Source organism: Pristis pectinata, chromosome 15, assembly GCF_009764475.1.
Source record: "Pristis pectinata isolate sPriPec2 chromosome 15, sPriPec2.1.pri, whole genome shotgun sequence".
Classification (NCBI taxonomy): Eukaryota; Metazoa; Chordata; class Chondrichthyes; order Rhinopristiformes; family Pristidae; genus Pristis; species Pristis pectinata.
Window position 1 is genome coordinate 44613050 of NC_067419.1, and position 22536 is coordinate 44635585.

The 22536-nt window shown below is 41.9% G+C and overlaps 1 protein-coding gene across 5 annotated transcripts in view; it reads right to left on the minus strand.

Annotated features, from left to right (window-relative positions):
* Positions 1 to 22536, minus strand: part of caps2 (calcyphosine 2) — a 37839-nt gene that overhangs the window by 8225 nt on the left and 7078 nt on the right. For 3 of the 5 annotated variants that reach the window (XM_052029779.1, XM_052029776.1, XM_052029777.1), the window contains exons 5-14: positions 22349 to 22474; positions 19366 to 19554; positions 17643 to 17765; positions 15186 to 15253; positions 11733 to 11855; positions 9750 to 9824; positions 6480 to 6575; positions 4555 to 4648; positions 2901 to 3019; positions 1243 to 1310 (exon numbers count right to left, since the gene is read on the minus strand). In XM_052029779.1, coding sequence (XP_051885739.1) covers positions 1243 to 1310; positions 2901 to 3019; positions 4555 to 4648; positions 6480 to 6575; positions 9750 to 9824; positions 11733 to 11855; positions 15186 to 15253; positions 17643 to 17765; positions 19366 to 19554; positions 22349 to 22474 — 1081 coding nt within the window. The remainder of the gene's footprint in view (positions 1 to 1242; positions 1311 to 2900; positions 3020 to 4554; positions 4649 to 6479; positions 6576 to 9749; positions 9825 to 11732; positions 11856 to 15185; positions 15254 to 17642; positions 17766 to 19365; positions 19555 to 22348; positions 22475 to 22536) is intronic. The other 2 variants (XM_052029778.1, XM_052029780.1) reach the window with 1 other exon arrangement.

Below are 22536 nucleotides of genomic sequence, written 5' to 3' on the forward strand. Positions count from 1 at the left end.
CACCTTTACATTCTTAGTGTCATAGGGTCAATACATTCAGTAGTGTTAAGACTTCTTTTTAAAATCATAGCATTATTGCCACTCGTGGCTCCCTGGGGCGATACACCCTTTCATTGCTTGAGGGGCTTCCCCAGCTGACTCAGCCCCTCCATGTGCAGTAGCGGAAGGAGCTCAGACTGTGGTCCTTCCCCACAGAGCCTTTGCTTTGGCTGCACCAAGCTTCAGTGTGTCCCTCAGCACGTACTCCTGCAGCCTGGAATGTGCCAATCGACATACTTGCCTTTCAGCAGCAAAGACCTGCAATGTTGCAGTGCAGAATACATTTTAGCTTTAAGCAGTGCACGTCCCTACAACTCTGCTTTATTGTGTGCAGGCTTTCACTGGTTACACCGATAACTTAATTACTTCCAATGAAAGGTCAATGACCCGGAATGTTAACTCTCCATCCCCTCTCCACAGATGCTGCCCGATTTGCTAATTATTTCCAGCCTCTTCTGTTTCATTTAAGATTAGCTTTGATTGTGATTTTTAAACTGCTGACTAGAGAAATCCACAAGGACCACTAGTTTAAACAAGCCTGTGGAGGTGTTTCACTGCTTCTCTACACTAATGTGTCTGTACTTGTGTAAAACAATGGCATTCAGAACACGAGTGAAATAAAGGTGCAACATACTGTCAACAACAGTGCCTCAAATATATAGCTGACAAGACAAAAATGATAGGGAGACAAACAACATCTGGAAGGAACAGTAATGTACCAAAAAAATTTGATGAACACAAAAACTATATGGGGCAGTACAGTGGCACACAGTTAGTCTTCAGAGCTCCAGTGACCTGGGTTCAAGCCTGACCTCCGGTGCAGCTTGTGTGTAGCTTGCATTTCGCCCAGTGATTGTGTGTGTTTCCTCTGGTTTCCTCCCATATTGCAAAGATATGTGGGTTGGTAGGTTAATTGCCCATTGTAAATTTCTCCTAATGTGTAAGAGAGTGGTAGAGACTTAGGTGAGTTGATGGGAACGTGAGGAGAATTGGTTACATAGAAAACATTAGTGGAGGGATGGAATGGCTCTGTGGGCTGACACAGACTCAATGGGCAGAATGGTCTCCTTCTATGTAAGGAAATGTAGAAATGTTATAAATTAATGAAGCTAACACAGCGATGAATGCCTCTGTCCAGCTTGATTTGAACATACAGAAGGTATTTACTGCTTTCACAACACGAGTTCATCTTTTAGACCTCACCTTGTGCAAACAAAAGGAGATTTCTATCATCGATCTCTTGCTTACTCAAGGATGGATTACCACTGGTTCTGTAACAAATTTTAGACGAGAGAGTTTCATTTAAAATCAAAGAGGTAAAAAAGACTAGAACAAACAATCTGCATTGAATCTGCAGTTGGAAATGGGTCTTTGTATGCCAGTTGCTGAACTAAAGCACAAATTCTAAAGCTGAGCTGTGTACAGGACATCCCTGGGTAACAAACAAGATTCAGTTTTACAGACATCCATAAGTCAATTTTGTCCACAAGTCAGAAACCACACCAAGGTCACCACACCGCCACAGTAATGTAATGAACATCGTCCAAAGCACAGGGAAAAAACAATTACTAAAAGTGGAGAGAGGGGGAAACTAGTTCTGCTGTTCGTAGGCATGTTGGACTTCTGAATTTAATAATATTACAGGAGCTCTGTATGTCGGGGTGTCCAGAACCCCAGGACTGCCTGTAGATCCATCCATTGTGAAAGTGCCTAGGAATGTATATATGACAATATATACACACCAAGTGCTCATTATCTGCAAGGGACAGAGACATGGATTCCCATGGATAACAAAAAACGTGGATACCATTGTACCCAAATAAACATAAAAATGCCCTATAATATTCTAAAAGTACTGACACACATTAAAATGTTTAAATACCTAAAAATAAATTATATTAGCCAACCTCTATTGAATGCATCGATACTTAAAAGCAGTAATGGGTTTTGAAAGCACAAGTTGCAACTGTCTAAGCAAAGACTGCTCTCTATTATAACAGTGCACAGGAGGGAGCCACTTGACATAAGCGGTCTACAAACCAATCACCATGCTTATACAGACAAGGTTACCCATCTTTGTTCCCCTGCCACACTTCACTTACTGATAAAACTCCCGAGTGCTCACATTATCTTGACAGGAGATGATTTGATGGAGGAGTACAACAAAATGGTGATTGGTTTAGGTGCAGTAAGGAGAGGGCAGCTGTTCCCATTAGTGGTTGATTCAAGGGCCAGAGGGCATTGATTTTAAATTGTTGGCCAAAAGATAAAAGTGAGGATTTTTTTTTATTTGTAATTACACAGGGAGTTGTCATGTTCTGGAACTCATTTGCTGTAAGGGGAATGGAAGCAGAATCAATCAGGGTCTTCCATAGGGAATTGGTTGGGAGTGAGAGAGAATAGTGTGTGCAGATTGGTCAAGAGAATGCTCACCTATGGTGCATAACCTTACAACTGGACGGTGGAGGCTACATTTTACATTAGGGTATGATAGTTACTGTATGGGTTGTGACTTTTGTTCACCCCATAACTCTGTAGGTTCCTTGTGTATAACTCTCGACTAACTCGATGAACTTGAGCTTGACATTTAAAAGAAACTTGGAAAAGTATATGGATAGGAAAGGTTTAGAGGGATACAGGCTAAACGCGGGCAAATGGGACTAGCTTAAGTGGGCACCTTGGTCGGCATGGACGAGTTGGGCTGAAGGGCCTGTTTCCGTGCTGTGTTACTCTGAATAAATGATTAAAGCAGGGTGCAGAGAGGTTTGAACTCCCGCAATAATCTCCATTTATTACTTTTTTTTTAAAGCTATGCTTTGTTACAAGAGCAGAGGTCGGCAGGAGGTTCCACAACGACTTACAGCAATGAGCGTTTCGCCACTTCATCAATGCCGGTGATCCGTAGGATTAATAACTGCTTCACCTGGACACTTGCAGGGAGACCAACATGTTCTGATGTCAGAAAAGTCAGATTCGCACCCTGGCACAGCGAAGAAAAAAGTGCGCAAGTCACCAGTGTGCACATGGAACACACGTGCGTGCACGAGGCCACCAAATTCTCAGGCATCATCGGCCAAACTAGTGTTGATTGCACTCAGAATTTGGTAGAGGTTGCAGCTCATGAATTATTGACTGGGGCTTCCCAGGCCACCAGACTCAATCACTTGTAGACCACACAATTTCTTATAAAATTATAAAAACTAGGAGTTTAAAAAAGGAGCAGGAAGAGAGGCAAAGAGCAGCTAAGAGGAGTGGGAACAAAGGCCCAGAGGGATTAAAAGGAGCTGGAACAGAAAGGCGGCAAGTGAAGACAGAAGTCTGGGACAGCAAACAGAAACAGACCCAGTGAGTGAAGAGTGGGGGTCCAGGAGAGTGGAGAGGCACAGGCTCAGTTACAACATGTTCCTGGTTGTCAGTGCCAAAGTGTGATGTCACAGAATAGCAGGCTGGTGATTGGTGCGTATTTCTTCCCAGTCTCTCTGATCGTCCAAGAGCTTTAAATCAAGTAACATTAGTACAGCTATATATTTAAAACAATTAAATCCAAATTAATTAATTAAACAGAAGAAGTGATTGCTGAGAAAACGATGTGTTGTAGATGCAATGCGATGTTCACAAGATCACAAGACAAAGGAGCAGAAGTAGGCCATTCAGCCCATCGAGTCTGCTCCATGAGCTAAACTAAAACTATTCCTATCTAGCCCCAAATTCCGGCCTTGTCCCCATATCCCTTGATACCTTGACTAATTAGATATCTATCAATCTCCTCCTTAAATGCCCCTAATGATCGGGCCTCCACAGCTGTATGTGGCAAAGAATTCCATAATTTCACTACCCTCTGGCGAGAGAAATTTCTCCTCATTTCTGTTTTAAACCGGTACCCTCTAATTCTAAGACTGTGCCCTCTAGTCCTGGACTCACCCATCAAGGGAAACAGCTTAGCCACATCTACTCTGTCCAGTCCTTTCAACACTCTAAATGTTTCTATGAGGTCCCCTCTCATTCTTCTGTACTCCAGTGATACAGTCCAAGAGCCGACAAACGCTCATCGTATGTAAGCCCTTTCATTCCAGGAATCATATTGAAAGCACATATCACCAGACTCAAGGACAGCTTCTATCCCACTGTTATCACACTTTTGAACAGACCTCTCAGATGCTACAAGATGAACTCGTGATCTCCCAATCTACCACGTCGAGGCCCCTTGGACTTCATTTGTCTACCTGTACTGTGGTTTCTCTGTAACTAACATTATATTCTGCATTGTGTTTTCTTTATACTACTTCGATGTAATTGTGTATGGCATGATCTGTCTGGACGGACACAAAGCTTAAGCTTTTCACTGGATCTCAGTACATTGTCAATAATAAACCAATACCAAACTAAAATGGAGTAGATTACTTGGTGAACAGAAATATTAGAGAACAAGGTGTGTAAACAGTGGAAGGCGAGGAAATTAGCAAAATAGAGGAACCTGAATGGTTGACTGCAACATTCTTTGAGCTTACTACCTACCATATAGAAATCACCAACATCATATTGTCTTTTCTTTCTCCTACCGTAATGATGGCAGTAAATGCCCCTCTGAATGAACGGAAGAGCATTTGTCCTGAAGAAAGAGACCAAAGTTTACAGTCAGAAATTCAAAGGACCACAGTTGTCACAGCAGAAGATAAGTGTGCAGGGAATCTTCAGCGCTGACTTTCCTATACGTCCTGGCTGGGATGTTTGACTGTAACCACACTGTGTGCAGCACAGCCCACTTGTAAGCTCAGTACAGAGGTGTCAGACAGTTTTGCCCTCCAATATCCCTTTGCAGTGGAAATAATACCATTTCTTAGCTCACGTTTGAGAGACTGCAATCAATGCAGCAAAGAAAACATAAGGGGAAAGCAGGGAAGGGCAAACGGGAAGGGGGTAGTGAAGAGGCAGAAGGGGAGAACTAATGACAGATCAGAGATCTACCTGGCTTCTAATTACAGGAGGTTTTGTGTGAATGTCCATGGGCTTCTCGAGTATATAAAGATACTTACATTAACACAGGAAGACAGGGTGGTGGAGGAGAGTTTGGCATGCTTGCCTTCATCAGTCAGGGCAATGGGTACAAGAGTTGGGACATCATTTTACAACTGTACAAGACATTGGTGACTCTGCACTTGGAATATTGTGTGCAGTTCTGGTCACCTGTGTATAGGAAGGATGTCATTAAGCTGGAAAGGATACAGAAAACATCCACAAGGATGTCAGTGGGACTGGAAGGCTTGAGTTATGAGGAGAGACTGGATAGGCTGGGACTCTTTTCCTTGGAAATTAGGAAACTGAGGGGTGACCTTATAGAGGTTTATAAAAATCATGAGGGGCTTAAAAAAGATACATGGTCACAGGATGGGGGAATCTAAAACAAGAGGGCATTGATTTAAGGTGAGAGGGGAAAGATTAAAAGGGGACCTGAGGGTCAACTTTTTCACACAGAGGGTGATGGGTACATGGAACGAGCTGCCAGATGAAGTGGTAGAGGCGGGTACAATTACAATGTTTGGACAGGTACACGGATAGAAAAGGTTTAGATATGGGATATGGGCCAAATGCAGGCAACTCAGGTAGACAACTTGGTTGGCATAGAGGAGATGGGCCAATGAGTATAGCTCAACGACTCTAATCATCTTCTGAAATAAAACAGGCCATTAGCAGAGACATTACTTGTAATCCAGAGGCAAGGTGGTCAGTTCTCCACCCTGAGCAGCCACACACCAATTGTCTTGAGCATGAGATTTTTGCTTTGTTGACTGGACGTGTGGATTGGCCTAAAGGACATACTTTTGTGTTACGTCAACCATGGTTGTGTTAGTATGGTGCCCCCTGAGTCAGAAGATGTTTGAGTCTCAATTCACAGACTTCAGAAGAAATTTCAGACTGATGTTTCATCCCATTACTGAGAAGTTAGCTTTCAGGTAACCATTAAACTGAATCCTGTCTGCCCTCTTAAATGGATCTGGAAGGTCAGAGTTATCTAGTCAACAATTAACTTTTAGCCAACAATCTATCTGCTAGAGTTATTAATTGCTGTTTGTGGGACCTTGCTAATGCACAGTTAGTTACCACAAACTCCTAAAGTACTTCGTTTATTATACAGCTGTTTTGAAATTTCCTACGGATGAGAAAGGTGCCTTAAAGCACAATTACTTTATGTGATTCAGACTTCTCCTGAAAGTACGTCTACTCTATGAGTCACGGTAAAGCCTTTGATTAGAAAAGCTCACTCTCAGATACTTGTTATTGATATGCAACTGATCAATGTAGACCAGAGGTTGTTGAGGTTGGGGGTGGGTGGTAGTGATGGAGGGGGGTGAGGTTTGGCTGGAAAACTGTGTTGTGATCAGATCAGGTGCTCTCTAATGTATGCTTTGTATCTATCACCTGTGGTACTCAGGAAGACTTACCTATTCTTCCCAAACTGGCGATATTCATAGACTGTGAGAGACTTGTCAAATGCAAAGAAGAAACCAATTAGTTCTCTGCATGCATCCCGTCCATTGCTGGTTAAGACAAAAGTGCACACAAATTAGCCAGGCCTCTCAGTGTACTGCTGGGTTATGTCAGTACAGTCCCACTGGACCGGGGGAAAGGTTGCAGAACTACTTACTGCACTTGAGCCGCAGGCATAGTTCTTTGACCATTCTCAGACAATGAGCATCTACACTAGCATCAAATCTTCAAGAAATTAACTCTAAAGTACTCATCTTTAGTTAGAAAACATGCAAGGAGAAATTTTTCATCGTATGAATGCCAGAAGTTCAAGTTCAAGTTACTTTACTGCGATTCACCCATATGCTATAAAAACACACAGAGGAATGAAATGTCATTTCCCCCAGACTCACACAACAGAGGACATACATAAAACAGAAGACTTACAATAAACGCAGACAAAAAAGATTGTGCAAGTACAAATAGTGCAAAAAACAGTATATACAGGATACAAATTTAGTGCAGAGTTTGTGCAAACCCGAGTTGGATGGAGAAAATACAGTGTGTTGCATTAATTGTATAAACAAGTTCAGCAGCAGCCAAAGTTCTTATACGCCGTTGTGCAAACGAGGGCTTTTGACATGGCATTTGTCTGAAACTGTCCCCAGGGTATTCAGGAGCCTGACAGCCTGGGGGAAAAATCTGTTGTACGGTCTAGTAATTCTGGCCCGGATGCTCCGGTACCGCTTGCCAGACGGCAGTGGGACAAATAGGTTGTGGGAGGGATGAGAAGGGTCATCTATGATTCTGTGGGAAGTGGGAGAAGTTGAGGTTCAGGAGAACATCCAAGCTTAGGGGCAAGGCAGCTATCTGATGGGAGGTCTGGAGTGATTGAAATAGGGATCTTAATTTAAAGAACACAAATATCTCAGAAGGCGGAGGATGCAGAAATACAGATAGACCTGCTATAGACTTCCTGCATTTTTCTTTTATTGCAGACAATTGTGCACAGCATGCAGCACTTTTGTTTCCTTGTTCTCATTAAACCCCAACACAATTTCCTGAAACGCAATGTACATGTGAGAGAGAACGGGTTTCAGGGAAATCAGCAGCAGAATAGGACTAATGAGATTGTTCTGAGAGCCAGTATACATCTATGGGCCGAATCACCTCCTTCTAAGTCATAAAAAAATGCGTGATGTAAGCTGTTTACAAACCTGCTCTGCAAACCCCCAATAACTCTCAGGTTTTCAAATAGTAGAAGGCTCAATTTAAAATACACCTAAAGTAAAACAAGCTTCAAATTCTTGCTTGTTTTTTTTCCCCCCAATTGTTAAAGAAGTAATCCCCCTCTACTTAAAAGCAGATCCATGAACAAACCACCAGCAGGTCATAATTAAGCCACTCCTGAACAGTCAGCCCCTCTGTTGACTTTCACAGTTGCTGATGTGCACATTAAGTATGCCAGCCATTTGTCACTTACATAATTACAATGACCATGCTTTTGTTCTCTTTTGTATCTGTGCAAGCTTTCTAGCTGCTTACATGAGGCAAAGAGTGTTATTGGCAAGGTTCTATGAAGGAGCAATCAACTCACAGTTCCCTACTACCATAGAAGTTTAATATTTTTTTTCATCAACATTTAGTTAATAGATGAATATGTGAATTTTCACAGAAATCATTCATGGTAGTGTAGTAATTAGCATAACGCTATTACAGCGCCAGTGACCTGGGTTCAATTCTGGCTGCTGTCTGTAAGGAGTTTGTACATTCTCCAGGTGCTCCGGTTTCTTCCCACATTCCAAAGACATATGGGTTAGGAAGTTGTGGGCATGCTACATTGGCGCCGGAAGCGTGGCGACACTTGCGGGCTGCCCCCAGAACACTCTACGCAAAAGATGTATTTCACTATGTATTTCAATGTACATGTGACTAATAAAGATATCTTATCATATATAAAGGAGATTAATTAAATTTTGAACTAAACAATCCAAATCAACTAGGATTAAAAGAAATATTTGACCTTAAAAATGTACCAAAAGATGCTGCAGAGTTACAAGTTGCACAGGGATCACTAGAGGGGGTTTGACCAACTTAGGCAAGGTCATCATTCATCTTCCATTTGGACAAAAGCTTTAATTCCATGATGCCTTTCCGGTTCCAACATTCCTTGCATTCAACTTTTGATCTAACAGGTATGGAAATATAGACATGGCCTCTGTTTTTAATCACCAGTCCCTGTGATGCATGCTGCATCCTCAGACCTCTGTGTGAAATGGTTTTTATCTGAAAACATCTTGCAGTTTACATCTATTCAGAATGAGGGGCCAGTCAGTAGAACGAATGGTCAGCCACTTTAGATTGAGATGAGGAGGAATCTCTTCTCTCAAAAGCATTGGAATTCTCCAAGAAAGAAAGACCCCACCCACCCGGATCATTCTCTCTTCTCTCCTCTTCCATCCGGTAGAAGATACAGGAGCCTGAAGGCACACACCTCCAGATTTAAGGACAGCTTCTACCCCACTGTGATAAGACTATTGAACGGTTCCCTTATAAGATGAGATGGACTCTGATCTCACAATCTATCTTGTTGTGACCTTGCACCTTATTGCACTGCACTTTCTCTGTAGCTGGGACATTTTACTCTGTACTGTTATTGTTTTTACCTGTACTACCTCAATGCACTCTGCACTAACTCAATGTAACTGCACTGTGTGATGAACTGACCTGTACGATCGGTATGCAAGACAAGTTTTTCATCATACCTCGGTACAGGTGACAATAATAAACCAATACCAATAGAAGCTGAGGGATTAGGAATACTACGCTGTAAACCCTAAATCCAGGGTTTATGGAAATTGGGCAGCAAAGTGAAGCTGAAGCTATTGACAAGATCAGCTGCGGCCTTGCAGACTGGAGGAGCACCTAACCTGCTTCTGATCCTATTTCTGATACTCCCCTCAATCTTTAAGACCTTGATCACGAAAATATTTTGTTTCTGTCATCTCTATCCCCTCGCATCCTGAAGAGGGACCTACTTTGATTGCCTTAGTTCATTTATCCAAAATAGCACACACAACGGTTACCTACTTGATTCCAATTCATCACTTACTTCCATCAGAACATACAACATCTTGTGAACCTGTTGATGAATGCAAGTAGGTGCAACTTTTAAAAGGAAGGCAATTTTGCCCAAATTACTTATTAAATCACATTTAATAACAACAGTGAAAGATTTGACTAACTTGGAAATAATCCGGGCATCAAAACGCAATTTGTTTGAGAGAAGATTTTCAGTCAACGTTGAACTTGTCTTCACTCTGTTAGGGAATAAATAAAAAGTCATTGATTAATCCAACAGGGAATTTGGACAAATCTTTTACCCACAGAGTGGTTGGAATGTGAAATTTACTTCCACAGAGAGGGGCTGTGGAAAATGGCACGCATTCATTTCAGAGGTAGGAGCTGTGGGCATGCTGTGTTGGCATTGGAAGTGTGGTGACACTTGCGGGCTGCCCCCAGCACATTCTCAGTAACGCAAAAAGATGCATTTCATTGTGTGTTTTGATGTACGTGTGACTAATAAATAAGCAGCTTGTGTGGAGCACAGGAGTTAGAATGGACTAGTTGGGCCAAATGGCTTGTTCTGTGCCACAATCTACAACACAGGCAAGTTGGAAGTGCACTGACAGAATGATAGAAAAGTCATGCACGCCTCCAATTTTTTGGTCTGTCTTTTCTCCTGTTGGTACAATCTCACTGTGCAGGTGAGCAAGTTAATCAGTAATGCATCACTGCCAAGCATGGTCTTGTAATTTCCTTAACTATTATTGTTGGGCAGGGAGATTCCAATTTGCCCTGAGATTTCTGGTATTTCCTTGTATCTTTCCTGGAGTTAGCATTACTATGGCGGAGGAGATAATTCGGCCCATTGCATCCACGTCAGCACCCAACAGAGCAATTCTATCCATCTCATTCATCCTCTCCTTATTTCCCTGCAGCCCTGCAACACCTTCTCTCTCACAAGCCATCAACTCTCTTTTGATTCTTTTGCCGCTTAACTACGCTGGGGGTAATTTACAGTGGCCAATTAACCTACCACCAGGTCTTTAAGATGTGGGAGGTAACCAAAACACCCAGTGGAAACCCACACAATCAGAGGGAGGATATGTAAAGTCCAACAAGGCAACACCCAAGGTCAGGACTGAACCCAGGTCTCTGGAGCTGTGAGGTAGTGGCTCGAATCGCTGCAGCACTATGCCTCCTTTCTACTATTCAAAGAAGATTTGCTTTTCTATAACATCATTTGGAAACTTGGGCTGCCCCATAGCACCTTATAGCCAATGAAGTACTTATTGAAATGGAGTCACTGTTTAAAGTAGAAAATGGGACAACTCCCACATTACAAAGGATAAGGACCAAATAATCTGGTTCAGTAAATTCCTCCGAGGGATATATATTGTCTAGAGAATATAGAGGACTCCTCTAGTCTTCTTCAATATAATGCATGGAATCTTCTGGGTCAAATTTAATAGGTAGCTGTGATTTTGGTTTAATGTCTCAGCCAACAGAGTTCTACCAAGCAGTACAGCACTCCCTCAGTATAACAAGAAAGCATCAGCCTGGATCTGCTCGTATCTCTGGAGTGGGGCTTGTTCCCACAATGTTCGGAGTCCATACCGAGAGTACTACCCACTGACTTACAACTGATCATGGTCATTGTTCTTTCTTTCTTTTTCAATCTTTTTATTAGTTTTCAAATTAATACAAATTAATATATCAATGTTTATACATGTAATACAAAGAGATCAGGAGAACAATCATGACATGGATAATCATAAAGAACAATAAAGTATAAAAAAAATCTGTAGATCCAACGATCTGTTAGTGAATGAATATAAAAGAAAAAGATTTATTATAAAATATAAAAGAAAGAAAAAAAAATCCCCAAAACAATAAGAAAAATTATAAACAACATATCAAACCAAACTAAGCTAAAGAAAAAAAAATTCAAAAAAAAAACTGGACTAAAATTTCTCAATAGAAACAGAACAACATTATGTCGTCAACTCCATTCCTTTAAATTGAAAGGTTATTATAAGGGGATCTATATCATGTGAAAATATTGAATAAATGAATTCCAAACTTCCTCAAATTTAAGAGAAGGATATGGTCATTGTTATATTAAGAAACTGAATCTGGCCTTAAAATATTTCATAGGCACGTACTTGGTTTGATGCAGTTTTCTATTTCTAAAACGCAGCGGTGTGGATCCAAGGCCAGGATGTGTAGTTTGCTGATGTCTCAAATCATTGCTACTTCCATCTTGTTCTGGATCACTGATGACTGCCCTGTTTCAGAGGTAAATAATTACAGGTTACAATGAGGTGGGGAAAGAGGGGAAGAGAGGGGGGAAGAGAGGGGAGGGGGGAAGAGAGCGGGGGGAGGGGGAGAGAGAGGGGAGCAGGGAAGAGACACAGAGTTAGTGAAATAGAGATAGAGACAGAAAACAAACAGATAAAACAGAATTAAGAAGTTAAGAATGGGTGGTTCAGAGGACAAAACCAAAACAGCTAGACTTTGAAACTAATTAATAGCATGCAAATTTTGATGCAGGAAAATTAGCAAGTACATATCACAGTGAGTACCAGCAACACACACAAAACGCTGGAGGAACTCAGCAGGTCAGGCAGCATCAATGGAGGGAAATAAACAGTCAACGTTTCGGGTCGAAACCCTTCATCAGGGCTCGACAGTGAATAGTAAATACCAGCCACAGTTTGCTAAACAGTGCTAAGTCAAATTGCAGGATGGTAGCATAGTGGTTAGCATAATGCTTTACAGCACCAGCGACCCGGGTTCAAATCCGGCCAGTTTGTAAGGAGTTTGTAAGTTCTCCCCGTGTCTGTGTGGGTTTCCTCCGGGCGCTCTGGTATCCTCCCACATTCCAAAAAAGAGGCAGAGGTTAGGAAGTTGTGGGCATGCTATGTTGGCGCAGGAAGCGTGGCGACACTTGCGGGCTGCCCCCCAAACCACTGCGCAAAAAAAAGATGTATTTCACTGTGTGTTTCGATGTACATGTGACTAATAAAGAAGAAGTCTTATAAAATCACCCAAAATAAAACAAATTCTTGCTTTGTTTTCTTTTCCCCCCAATTGTTAGACCAATCCCTCTCTACTTAAAAGCAGATCCATGAACAAACTGCCAGCATGTAATAACTAAGCCACTCCCACACTCAGATAGAAAGACAGTCAGTCCCTCTGTCGACTTTCACAGTTGCTGACGTGTACCTCGAGTATGCCAGTTATTTGTCACTAATGCAACTACAATAATAACCATATTTTTTTCTCCTTTATATCTGTGCAAGCTTTCTAACAGCTTACATGAGGCAAAGAGTGTTATCGGCAAGGTTCTATGAAGGAGCAATGTTCTCAGGAGAGGAGATGGTGGATGCGAGAGACTGTTTCCTCTGGCTGATGAGCCTTGAACTGGGGGACTGGCTTATCATAAGGGTTTGGCCATTAGGAGTGAGATGTTTCTTTGCACAGGGATTCTGATCTTTGGAATTCTCTATTTCTGAGAACTGCAGTAGCTCAATTAATCAGCTTGTTGGGCTTTTGGACACATGGGAATCAGGGGCTACAAACACAGCCCTGATCTTATTTAGTAATGGAATTGGGTGGCACAGTAGAGCTGCTGCCTCACAGCCATGGGTTCAATCCTGACCTCTGGTGCTGTATGGAGGTTGTACTTTCTCCCTGTGGATTTTGCCCAGATGTTCCAGTTCTTCTGACATCCCAAAAAACACAAAGGTTGGTGGGCTAATTGGCCACTGTAAATTGTCCCAAGTCCATAGAAGAGTGGTAGAATTTGGGGGTGGATGGGAATATGGGGAGAATAAAATGGGTTAAGGTAAGATTAGGGCAAAAATGGGTGCTTGATGGTTGTCATGGACATGGAGGACCTGTTTCTACACTATACAGTATGTCTTTAAACAGTAGTGTACCGGTTAGCATAACACTATTACAGCGCCAGCGGCCCGGATTCAATTCCGGCCACCATCTATAAGGAATTTGTACATTCTCCCCGTGTCTGTGTGGGTTTCCTCCGGGTGCTCCTCCCATGTTCTAAAGACATACGGGTTAGGAGGTTGTGGGCATGCTACGTTGGCACCAGAAGCGTGGCGACACTTGTGGGCTGCCCCCAGAACACTCTACACAAAAGATGCATTTCACTGTGTGTTTCGATGTACATGTGACTAATAAAGAAATCTTTAAAAAAATCTTTTTGTCTGCCTGCACTGCACTTTCTCTGTAACTGTAAAACAATGTTCTGTGGTCTGTTATTGCTTTTCCCTTGTACTACCTTGATGTACTGATGTTGTGAAATGATCTGTGTGGATCAATAAACCAATTAAAAATTAACTCTGTGACTCATGGGACTGGAGTTTTCTATTTCTATTTCTTTTGTTCTTCTCCCTTCTCCATCCACCACTTCCCTTGCAACACCCCACCCCATTCTCCAGCCTTGCTCCTGCCTTTACTGACTTTGGCTGTAGTTACCTGTGTAAAAGCCTTTTCAATTTCATTCCTAAAGCTCTCTCCCTCTAATATTCCCCTCAAAGCCTACCTTTTGACCAAACTTCTCCCACCCCCCAAATCTCGTCATACCACTCAGATACAGATTATGCCCCCTCAAAGTGCTTCGGAACAAATTAATACATTAAAGGTGCTGTGTAATTCCAATTTGTTATTGTTATAAAGTTAATCCACCTGGCAATAGATGTGATTTCTAAGATATAATCAAACTAATGCTATGTTGGCGCCGGAAGGGTGGCGACACTTGGGGGCTACCCCCAGAACACTCTACGCAAAAGATGCATTTCACTGTGTGTTTCGATGTACATGTGACTATTAAAAATATCTTTTAAAAAACTACCATGCTATTTCTGCTGCATTATGTTACAAAATCTTTCAAAAATACCACCGTGTGTTATTGAGTATAATTATACAGAAAGGTTCAGCTAACTTTGGAGGCTTCTGATCTACGCATTCTGGCTTTTATTTCTCTTACAGCCAGGAGGGCTGTGTTGCTTAAATGAAAGGAAGTTACTCCGCCTGCTCATGCTCAATGGTAACAGGATGTTATGTCATACCCGAATCTAGAGAAGATCCGTTGTTCAACTCTTGAATCTAACTTAGACTTTCAAACCCTTTGGGGACCTTTTTTTGAACTATTTTCAAAACCTTTGATTTGGTCACTAAAATACAGACATTGGCTGACATTGTTATGTTTCAAGGGCTTTTCCTTGTCTTTTTTTTATCAAACAGCTTCGGTTTTTCGTAGTGGGTGTAGATTTTTTTTTATAATAAAAATATTCCAATTTTTTTCTTTATTAACTATCACATGTGATTATTAATTTAGAGTATTGTGATCTTAAGTATGATTTAACACAATGTATTCAGTAGTATTTTTATCCTCTTTTTTGATGCATGTACTCTGTATTTTTTTTCGTGGATTTAATAAAAAATATTGTAAAAGAAGGAAAGGTTCAGCTAAATCTCAGACATCAAATCAGGATAAGGTGCAAAATCCAAAACAGCAGAGTTTAAATAAAACCCTGCCTCTGAAAGTTTTGGTTCCCAAGTATATTTGAAAATTAGTCTTGTTCTTCACCTACCTGGAAAGGTGATCCACCAGTACTTGTTCTACCACAGCTTGCTTTCGCTTTTCCACAGCAAGGTCCTCCTGCGTACAAGATTGGTTAGTTTACACTCTTTATCGAGGTTTCAAGCTTTCTATTGATCAAAAGGCAAGCACTGAGATCTGTTTATTATCTATTCAAACACCTTTCTTCCCACTTACCTCGTACAACATTACCAGCTTCAACCACAGGGTGACCATCAAATGGGCTACAGAAAGCAAGGCTGAGAATCTACAAATCACTTTTCACAGTTTCAGAACATCCCAGTGCACCTAACAGCCAAGATATATTTTTGGAACGTAGCCACACAGATTAGGAGGATGTGGAAAAAAAAGGTAGCTTTTGAGGGGTACCTTAAGGGAGGAAAGAAAGACGTGCACCTGATGGAGGTGTACAAGATGATAAGAGGCATAGATCAAATGGACACTCAGAGACTTTTTCCCAGGGCGGAAAAGGCTAACACAAGGTGGCATAATTTTAAGGTGATTGGAGGAAAGTACAGGGGAGATATCAGAGGTAAGTTGTTTTGTTTTACACACGGAGAGTGGTGGGTACATGGAATGTGCTGCCAGGGGTGCTGGTAGAGGCAGATACATTAGGGACATTTAAGGGACTCTCAGATAGGTACATGGAAGATAGAAAAATGGAGAGATATGTGGGAGGGAATGGTTAGATTGATCTTAGAGTAGGTTAAAATGTTGGCACAACATCGTGGGCTGAAGGGCCAGTACTGTGTTGTAATGTTCTATGAGGTGGCCTGGTCTAACATGACAGACAACTTATGCAGAACAAATTCCCAGAAAATAGAATTATCTGCTTTGATGGCATTGTTCCTAGGACACACAGGAGAAAACTCCCCTGTTCTTCTTCAAATAATATCTGTGGATCTTTCGCATCCACCCATGACAACAGACAGGGACTTGGTTTAAGGTCTGACCCAAAAGACAACACACCTTATCATTTATAACCAGGAGCCAGTTGAATTCTCACTGTGCTGCTCCTCCACATCAGACATTGCAAGGCATAACATCTGCCAGTGAGTGCTTAAGGCCCTTTTTACTATTTGAAGCTTTTCAACCATTGTCATTAGCAGGTGGACAAGATGATACAGCCCAGGAGACTGCCACTTGGCCCTGCTTCTTCTGTAGCACAGGAATGATCGTAAAGTGGGAAAGATTTAAAGGAGACCTGTCTTTCCACACAGAGGGTGGTGGGTATATGGAACGAGCTGCCAGAGAAAATGGTAGAGGCGGGTACAAGAACATTTAAAAGACATTTGGCAGATACAAGGATAGAAGCAGTTTAGAGGTTTATTGGCCAAATGCAGACAAATGGGACTGATGCAGATAGACACCTTGGTCAACACGAATGAGTTGGGCCAAAGGGCCTGTTTCCATGCTCTATGATTGCAAGGGAACTGAAGAAAAGTATTTTCATTCAGTGAATTATAGAGGCCTGGAACTCACTGGGTGAAGGAAGAAGTCTCCACAACATTTAAAATGTACCTGGACAAACGTTTGGAAGATCCATAAACTGCAAGGGTTTGAACCAAGACCTAGGATGTGGGATTAACCTAAAGTACAAGGTACATTCTAGCTCAAGTTGAACATAGTGGGCTGAATTGCCTCTACTATACTATAAATTTCTAGGATTCCACATACTTTAGATAGAAGAAGAAATCATAAAAATATTCAGACTCAAATTTGCCAAGCAGTAGCTTTGTGGGGATAACATTGATAAATTGCGAGCAATTTTGGGCCCCGTATCTAAGGAAGGACGTGTTGACCCTGGACAGGGTCCAGAAGAGGTTCGCAAGAATGATCCCAGGAATGAAAGGCTTAACATGAGGAGCATTTGATGTCTCTGTGCCTGTACTCAATGGAGTTCAGCAGGATGAGGGGGGATCTCATTGAAACCTACTGGATACTGAAAGTCCTGGATAGAGTGGACATGGAGAGGATGTTTCCATTAGTGGGAGAGTCTAGGATCCGAGGGCACAGCCTCAGAATAAAAGGGGCATCCCTTTAGAACTGAGGGGAGCAGGAATTTCTTCAGCTAGAGGGTGGTGAACCTGTGGAATTCGTTGCCACAGAGGGCTGTGGAGGGCAAGTCATTGGGTGTATTTAAGGCAGAGATTGATAAGTTCTTAATTGGTAGGAGGGTTAAGGGTTTCTGAGAGAAGGCGGGACAATGGATTGAAAAAAAAATCAGCCATGATTGAATGGCAGAGCAGACTCGATGGGCCGAATGACCTAATTCTGCTCCCACATCTTATGGTCTAACAAAGAGATCAAAACATTCTGGAATCTTCTCAAGGCCACATAGTTTTGCAGTTTCCCATGTGACTGGGAAAGGCCACGCTGCAGTGGGTAATAAATAATTGACAAGAAAATATACTTTAATTAAAAGGAAGTTAGTCAGCAACAGACTTACAGCTGCCAACTTCCTCATGTGCTGCTGCTCGCTGTATGGTTTGCTGGTGTAACACTGCTGGAGGATAGCTTTCTCGTCAAGAGCTGTCAAGTCCTTGGGAGTCACGTTATCAACTCTAGGTTCCTTTTAACGATATTAAAAACACAAAACAAAAGTGCCTAGACATCAATCAAAAAGCGACAGGAGAAGGCCATTAAGTCCCAGAGATCAGGTCACTCCATCAAAATCAAAAAAATTTCAATTGCTGGAAATCTAAAACAAAAAATGCTTGAAACACTCAGCAGGTCAGGCTGCATTTATGGAAAGAGGGACAAGACTTCCACCACAGAATCACAGCTGATCTGAATTTCACTTCCATTTATACCCACCCTGGTTTCATGCCCTTTAATATCTTTATTCAATAAAAATCTAGTAGTCTCGGTTGTAATTGACTTCCACCTCAACTACCTTTTATAGGGGAGGGTTCCAGATTTCCAATACCCATTGTGTGAAGTTGTGTGTCCTGACATCAAACCTGAATAGTCTAGCTCTCAATCTGAAGCTATATTCTTTTGTTCTGGATTCCACCATCAGAAAGAAATAGTTTATCTCTACCACCATATAAAATAATGATCTTTGACACCTCTATCCAATCAACCATTAACCTTCTGTATGCAAGGCTAGTCTATGTAAACTGCCTCAATTTAACTTTGCTAGTCCCAGTATCATGGTGCTGAAACTGGTTTGCATGCACTCCCAGACACACCTCATCTTTCCCAAGGTGAGCATTCCAAAACTGACTGCTCTAGATGCAGTCTGACCAAAACTTTATTAAATTCCGCCCTTTTGTGCAAGAGCCCCCCTTGAGATGAAGATGAATATTCCATTAGACTTTGGGTGCAGTAAAATTGTGGTTAGGATACCGGACTGGCAATCCAGAGTCTTGAACTAATGATCTAGTGATAAGAGTTTCAATCCAGTTAATTAATAAATGTGGGATAAAAAGCCGCTATGGTAAGTAGGTTGTCATAAAACCCCAAATGGTAACTTTAAGCCCTTCAGGAAAGGGAATCTGCTAGCCTCACCTGATCAGGTCTATATGCAACTCCAAACCCACAGCAATGTAGCTAACTACCAAATACTGAAAGGCCTGGATAGAGTGGATGTGCAGAGGATGTTTCCAGTAGTGGGAGAGTCTAGGACCAGAGGGCCCAGCCTCATAATTAGAAGGGCGTCCCTTTAGAACAGAGATGAGGAGGAATTTCTTTAGCCAGGGGGCGGTGAATATGTGGAATTCATTGCCACAGACGGCTGTGGAGGCCAAGTCATTGGGTATATTTAAAACAGAGGTTGCTAGGTTCTTGATTAGTGGGGGCATCAAAAGTTATGGGGAGAAGGCAGGAGAATGAGGTTGAGAGGGAAAAATAAATCAGCCACGAGCGAATGGCGGAGCAGACTCGATGGGCCGAATGGCCTAATTCTGCTCCTCTATCTTATGGTCTCTTAACTGCTCTCTGAAATGGCCCAGCAAGTTACTCAGTTCAAGCTCAAGTTGGAATGGGTAATAAATGCTGCACTTGCTTCCAGTAAATGAATAAAATTCAAAACTAGTCTCGGTGATATCTGCACATGGACTTGAATCTCTCCTGCTCCTCCACGGCTAAAGTTCTCACTACACTGGGAGTGCTTTGCATCCCCATTTTGAGCCAAAGGAAACAATGCCTTAAGGTAGACAGAAAGCTACCTGGGTCTGGAGACCTGCTAGTGGGTGTGGCTGATGTAAAGGGTCTGCTTTGCTCCTTTGTGTCATCTGCTGGACATATTGCTTGTAATTTGTCTTCATCTCCTCTTCATACTGCTGATACTTCACCCTGTACCTCTCTGAAGGTGCAGGCAGATTTTCAGGAACTGTCAACTCTTCCACTGGGCACAGCTGAAATGATGGAGTTCAATTAAAATAATTTACTTAAAATAAATTAACTTCCAGAAGCAATGCATGTCAAATACAAAGTCAGGAATCACGTTCTTTCCCCTCACACAAAAGATAATCGGGATTTAGAACTCTCTCCCTTATCAACCACCCCAATCCTCCCTAAAGCCTTCAAAATGGAGATCAACAGACCTGTTAAATGGATGCAAAAAGTGCTACAGCACTGTTTTGAGGACAGGCAGAGAGTTGGAACCTTGTCCTGCCTAATATTTATCCCACAGCTATCACCACTAAACAGAGGTGGCAATGTAGTCAGTCATTTGTTCTCAGGTAAGATCGTGACACCTAGTCTATAGTGTTGGGATGTGTACAGAGATGGTTGATTAGACCAATCTGGGCTCGAAGGTTCCTTTCAGAGGTGGAAATGGTGATGGCATGAATACGTGGTCCAAGACTCAACACAAGGTGAAATCTGGATGAAGTTTTAAATTGTATTTTACGTTATTTATTGAATCACCACCAGTGTTGTGCTGATAGTGAGTTGCAAAATATACTAAATTGTTTAGTCTATTTGTTCAGAAGGTGTGGATATTACTGGCATTTATTGTCCATTCCTAATTACCACCGAACTGAGGCGGCAGTTAAGGGTCAACCACATTGGCCAGGCCAGGCAAGGACAGTAGGTTTCCTTCTCTGAAGGATATTAGTGAACCATGTGGGGGGTTTTCCCCAATGCCATTGTCAATATTGCCTTTTATTTTTAATTTCTAGACTTTACTTAGACTTGAATTTGAATTCCTCAGCAGCCATAGTAAAGTTTGACAGTGAGAGACTCACACACACAGACTGACATCTTTAACTACCCCCTCTCGTTCTGTTGAGTCACCTGCTCTTGTCCAACGCATATCCCTTGGCCTTTGCTGATACATCATCATCCCTATTGTTCTAACTCTATGGCACTGGATACCTGTTGGAAAGGGAGACAAAGGAGAGACGTCTAGGTAACCCTGTTCGAGGGTGAAAGGAGTTTAGCGAGTGTGAGCAGAATTGTCCAGCTCAGGTTGAAGCAACCAGCCATGGGACATTGTTTCAGCTCCCCGCAGGTAATCTAATGGAGAAACTCAAGGTCCTTTAAAATCAGCATCCTGCAATATCCAGAGAATTAAGGGAACCCTCATTTACATTCCTTTGCACGTCTCTTTAAGGATCTCTAGTGACTGGTTCTTGAAGCTGAATCATGAACATCTCTGTCTAAAAATAGTCTTATGTATCATTACCTGAAGACACCACACTCAATGATTTAGGAACAGCTTGTTCCCCTCCGCCATCAGATTTCTGAACAGCTCATGAACACTACTTGGTTATTCCTTTTTTATTTTGCACTGTTTATTTATTTTGTAATTTATAGTAATTTTACATCTTTGCACTGTACTGCTGCCGCAAACAATAAATTTCATGACATACAAGTCAGTGATAATAAACCTGATTCATTGGAAACATCACTTGTTCCTAAATCAGTCAGTAATGCTGAGTGCTGGCGAGAGGATCCAGTCCACTTCTGGACATTGAAGAGCTAAGTGAAGAGATTGGAGAAGCTCAGATTGTCCTCATCAGAGCAGTGAAGACTTAATAGAAGTGTTCATAAATTGTTGGGAATTTAGAGGAAGTAAAGTGAGAATTTTATTTTCGACAGGTAAAGAACTCAGTAAATGGAATAGAGATGGCAGGCAGAGAGTCTTATGAAATTGAAATTATAGAGGAAGTACATTGAACTGTAACATTCATGAGAATGGTATATAGAAACATAGAAAACCTACAGCACAATACAGGCCCTTCAGCCCACAAAGTTGTGCCGAATATGTCCCTACCTTAGAAATTACTAGGCCTAGCCATAGCCCTCTATTTTTCTAAGCTCCATGTACCTATCCAAAAGTCTCTTAAAAGACCCTATCGTCTCCGCCTCCACCACCATTGCCGGCAGCCCATATATAGACTTGAGTCTATATATGACTCAAGTATATATAGACTTGAAATATACATTTCAGTGCTATGAGCCAAGAACAAGGCAGACTGGAGTTAAATGAACATTTCTTTCAAAGAGCCAACGTGGCTTGAAGGACTTCCTTCTATGTTAATTTTGTTCCTTCCCAGGATATGGGTGTATACAAGCCCAGCATTGAATGACCATCCCCAATTGCCCTTAAAACAGAGATGAGGAAAAATTTCTTTAGCCAGAGGGTGGTGAATTTGTGGAACTCCTTGCCACGTACAGCAGTGGAGGCCAGATCAGTGTGGGCGTTCAAGGAGGAGATAGATAGATATCTAAATAGTCAGGATATCAAGGGATATGGGGATAAGGCCGGTAATTGGGATTAGAATAGTTTTTTTCTTCTTCTTCTTCCCCCATTCCCCATTTCTCATTTCTATTTTTCCTTTCCTTGGAGCAGACTCGATGGGCCGAATGGCCTGCTTCTGCTCCCTTGTCTTGTGATCTTAAGCCAAGTGGCTCGTTGAGCCATTTCAGATGGGAATTAAGAGTCAGCTGTACTGCTCCGAGTCTACACTCATTAAAAGGCTTGACGGGAAAGTATATTAGTGAATCAGATGGAAGATCTAGTTCTTTAACTGTATTTAAAGTCCCCAGCTGCCCATGGTGGTCTTATACCTATTAATCCAGTGTCTGTGGTTCATAACTACATTGTTACCATACTCATGCAGTGAGAACAGTTTCACACCAGAACAAATATTGCAAGCTGCATACCATGATCACTTTTAACCTTTAATCGCAGTAACACACCTGACGGTGGGGGTGGTACACTGACTGCGAAGCTGGCAAGGGTGTACCCCAGCTAACAGTTGAGGTGGAATCCGGAGAAGCCAAACAAGGTTTTGCTGTCATAACAGGTGTATATGACAAATCACTCTGCAAGGACAAGATTCATACTGGTATTACTCATCAGGAAATTTCACATGGTCTTGCATTTC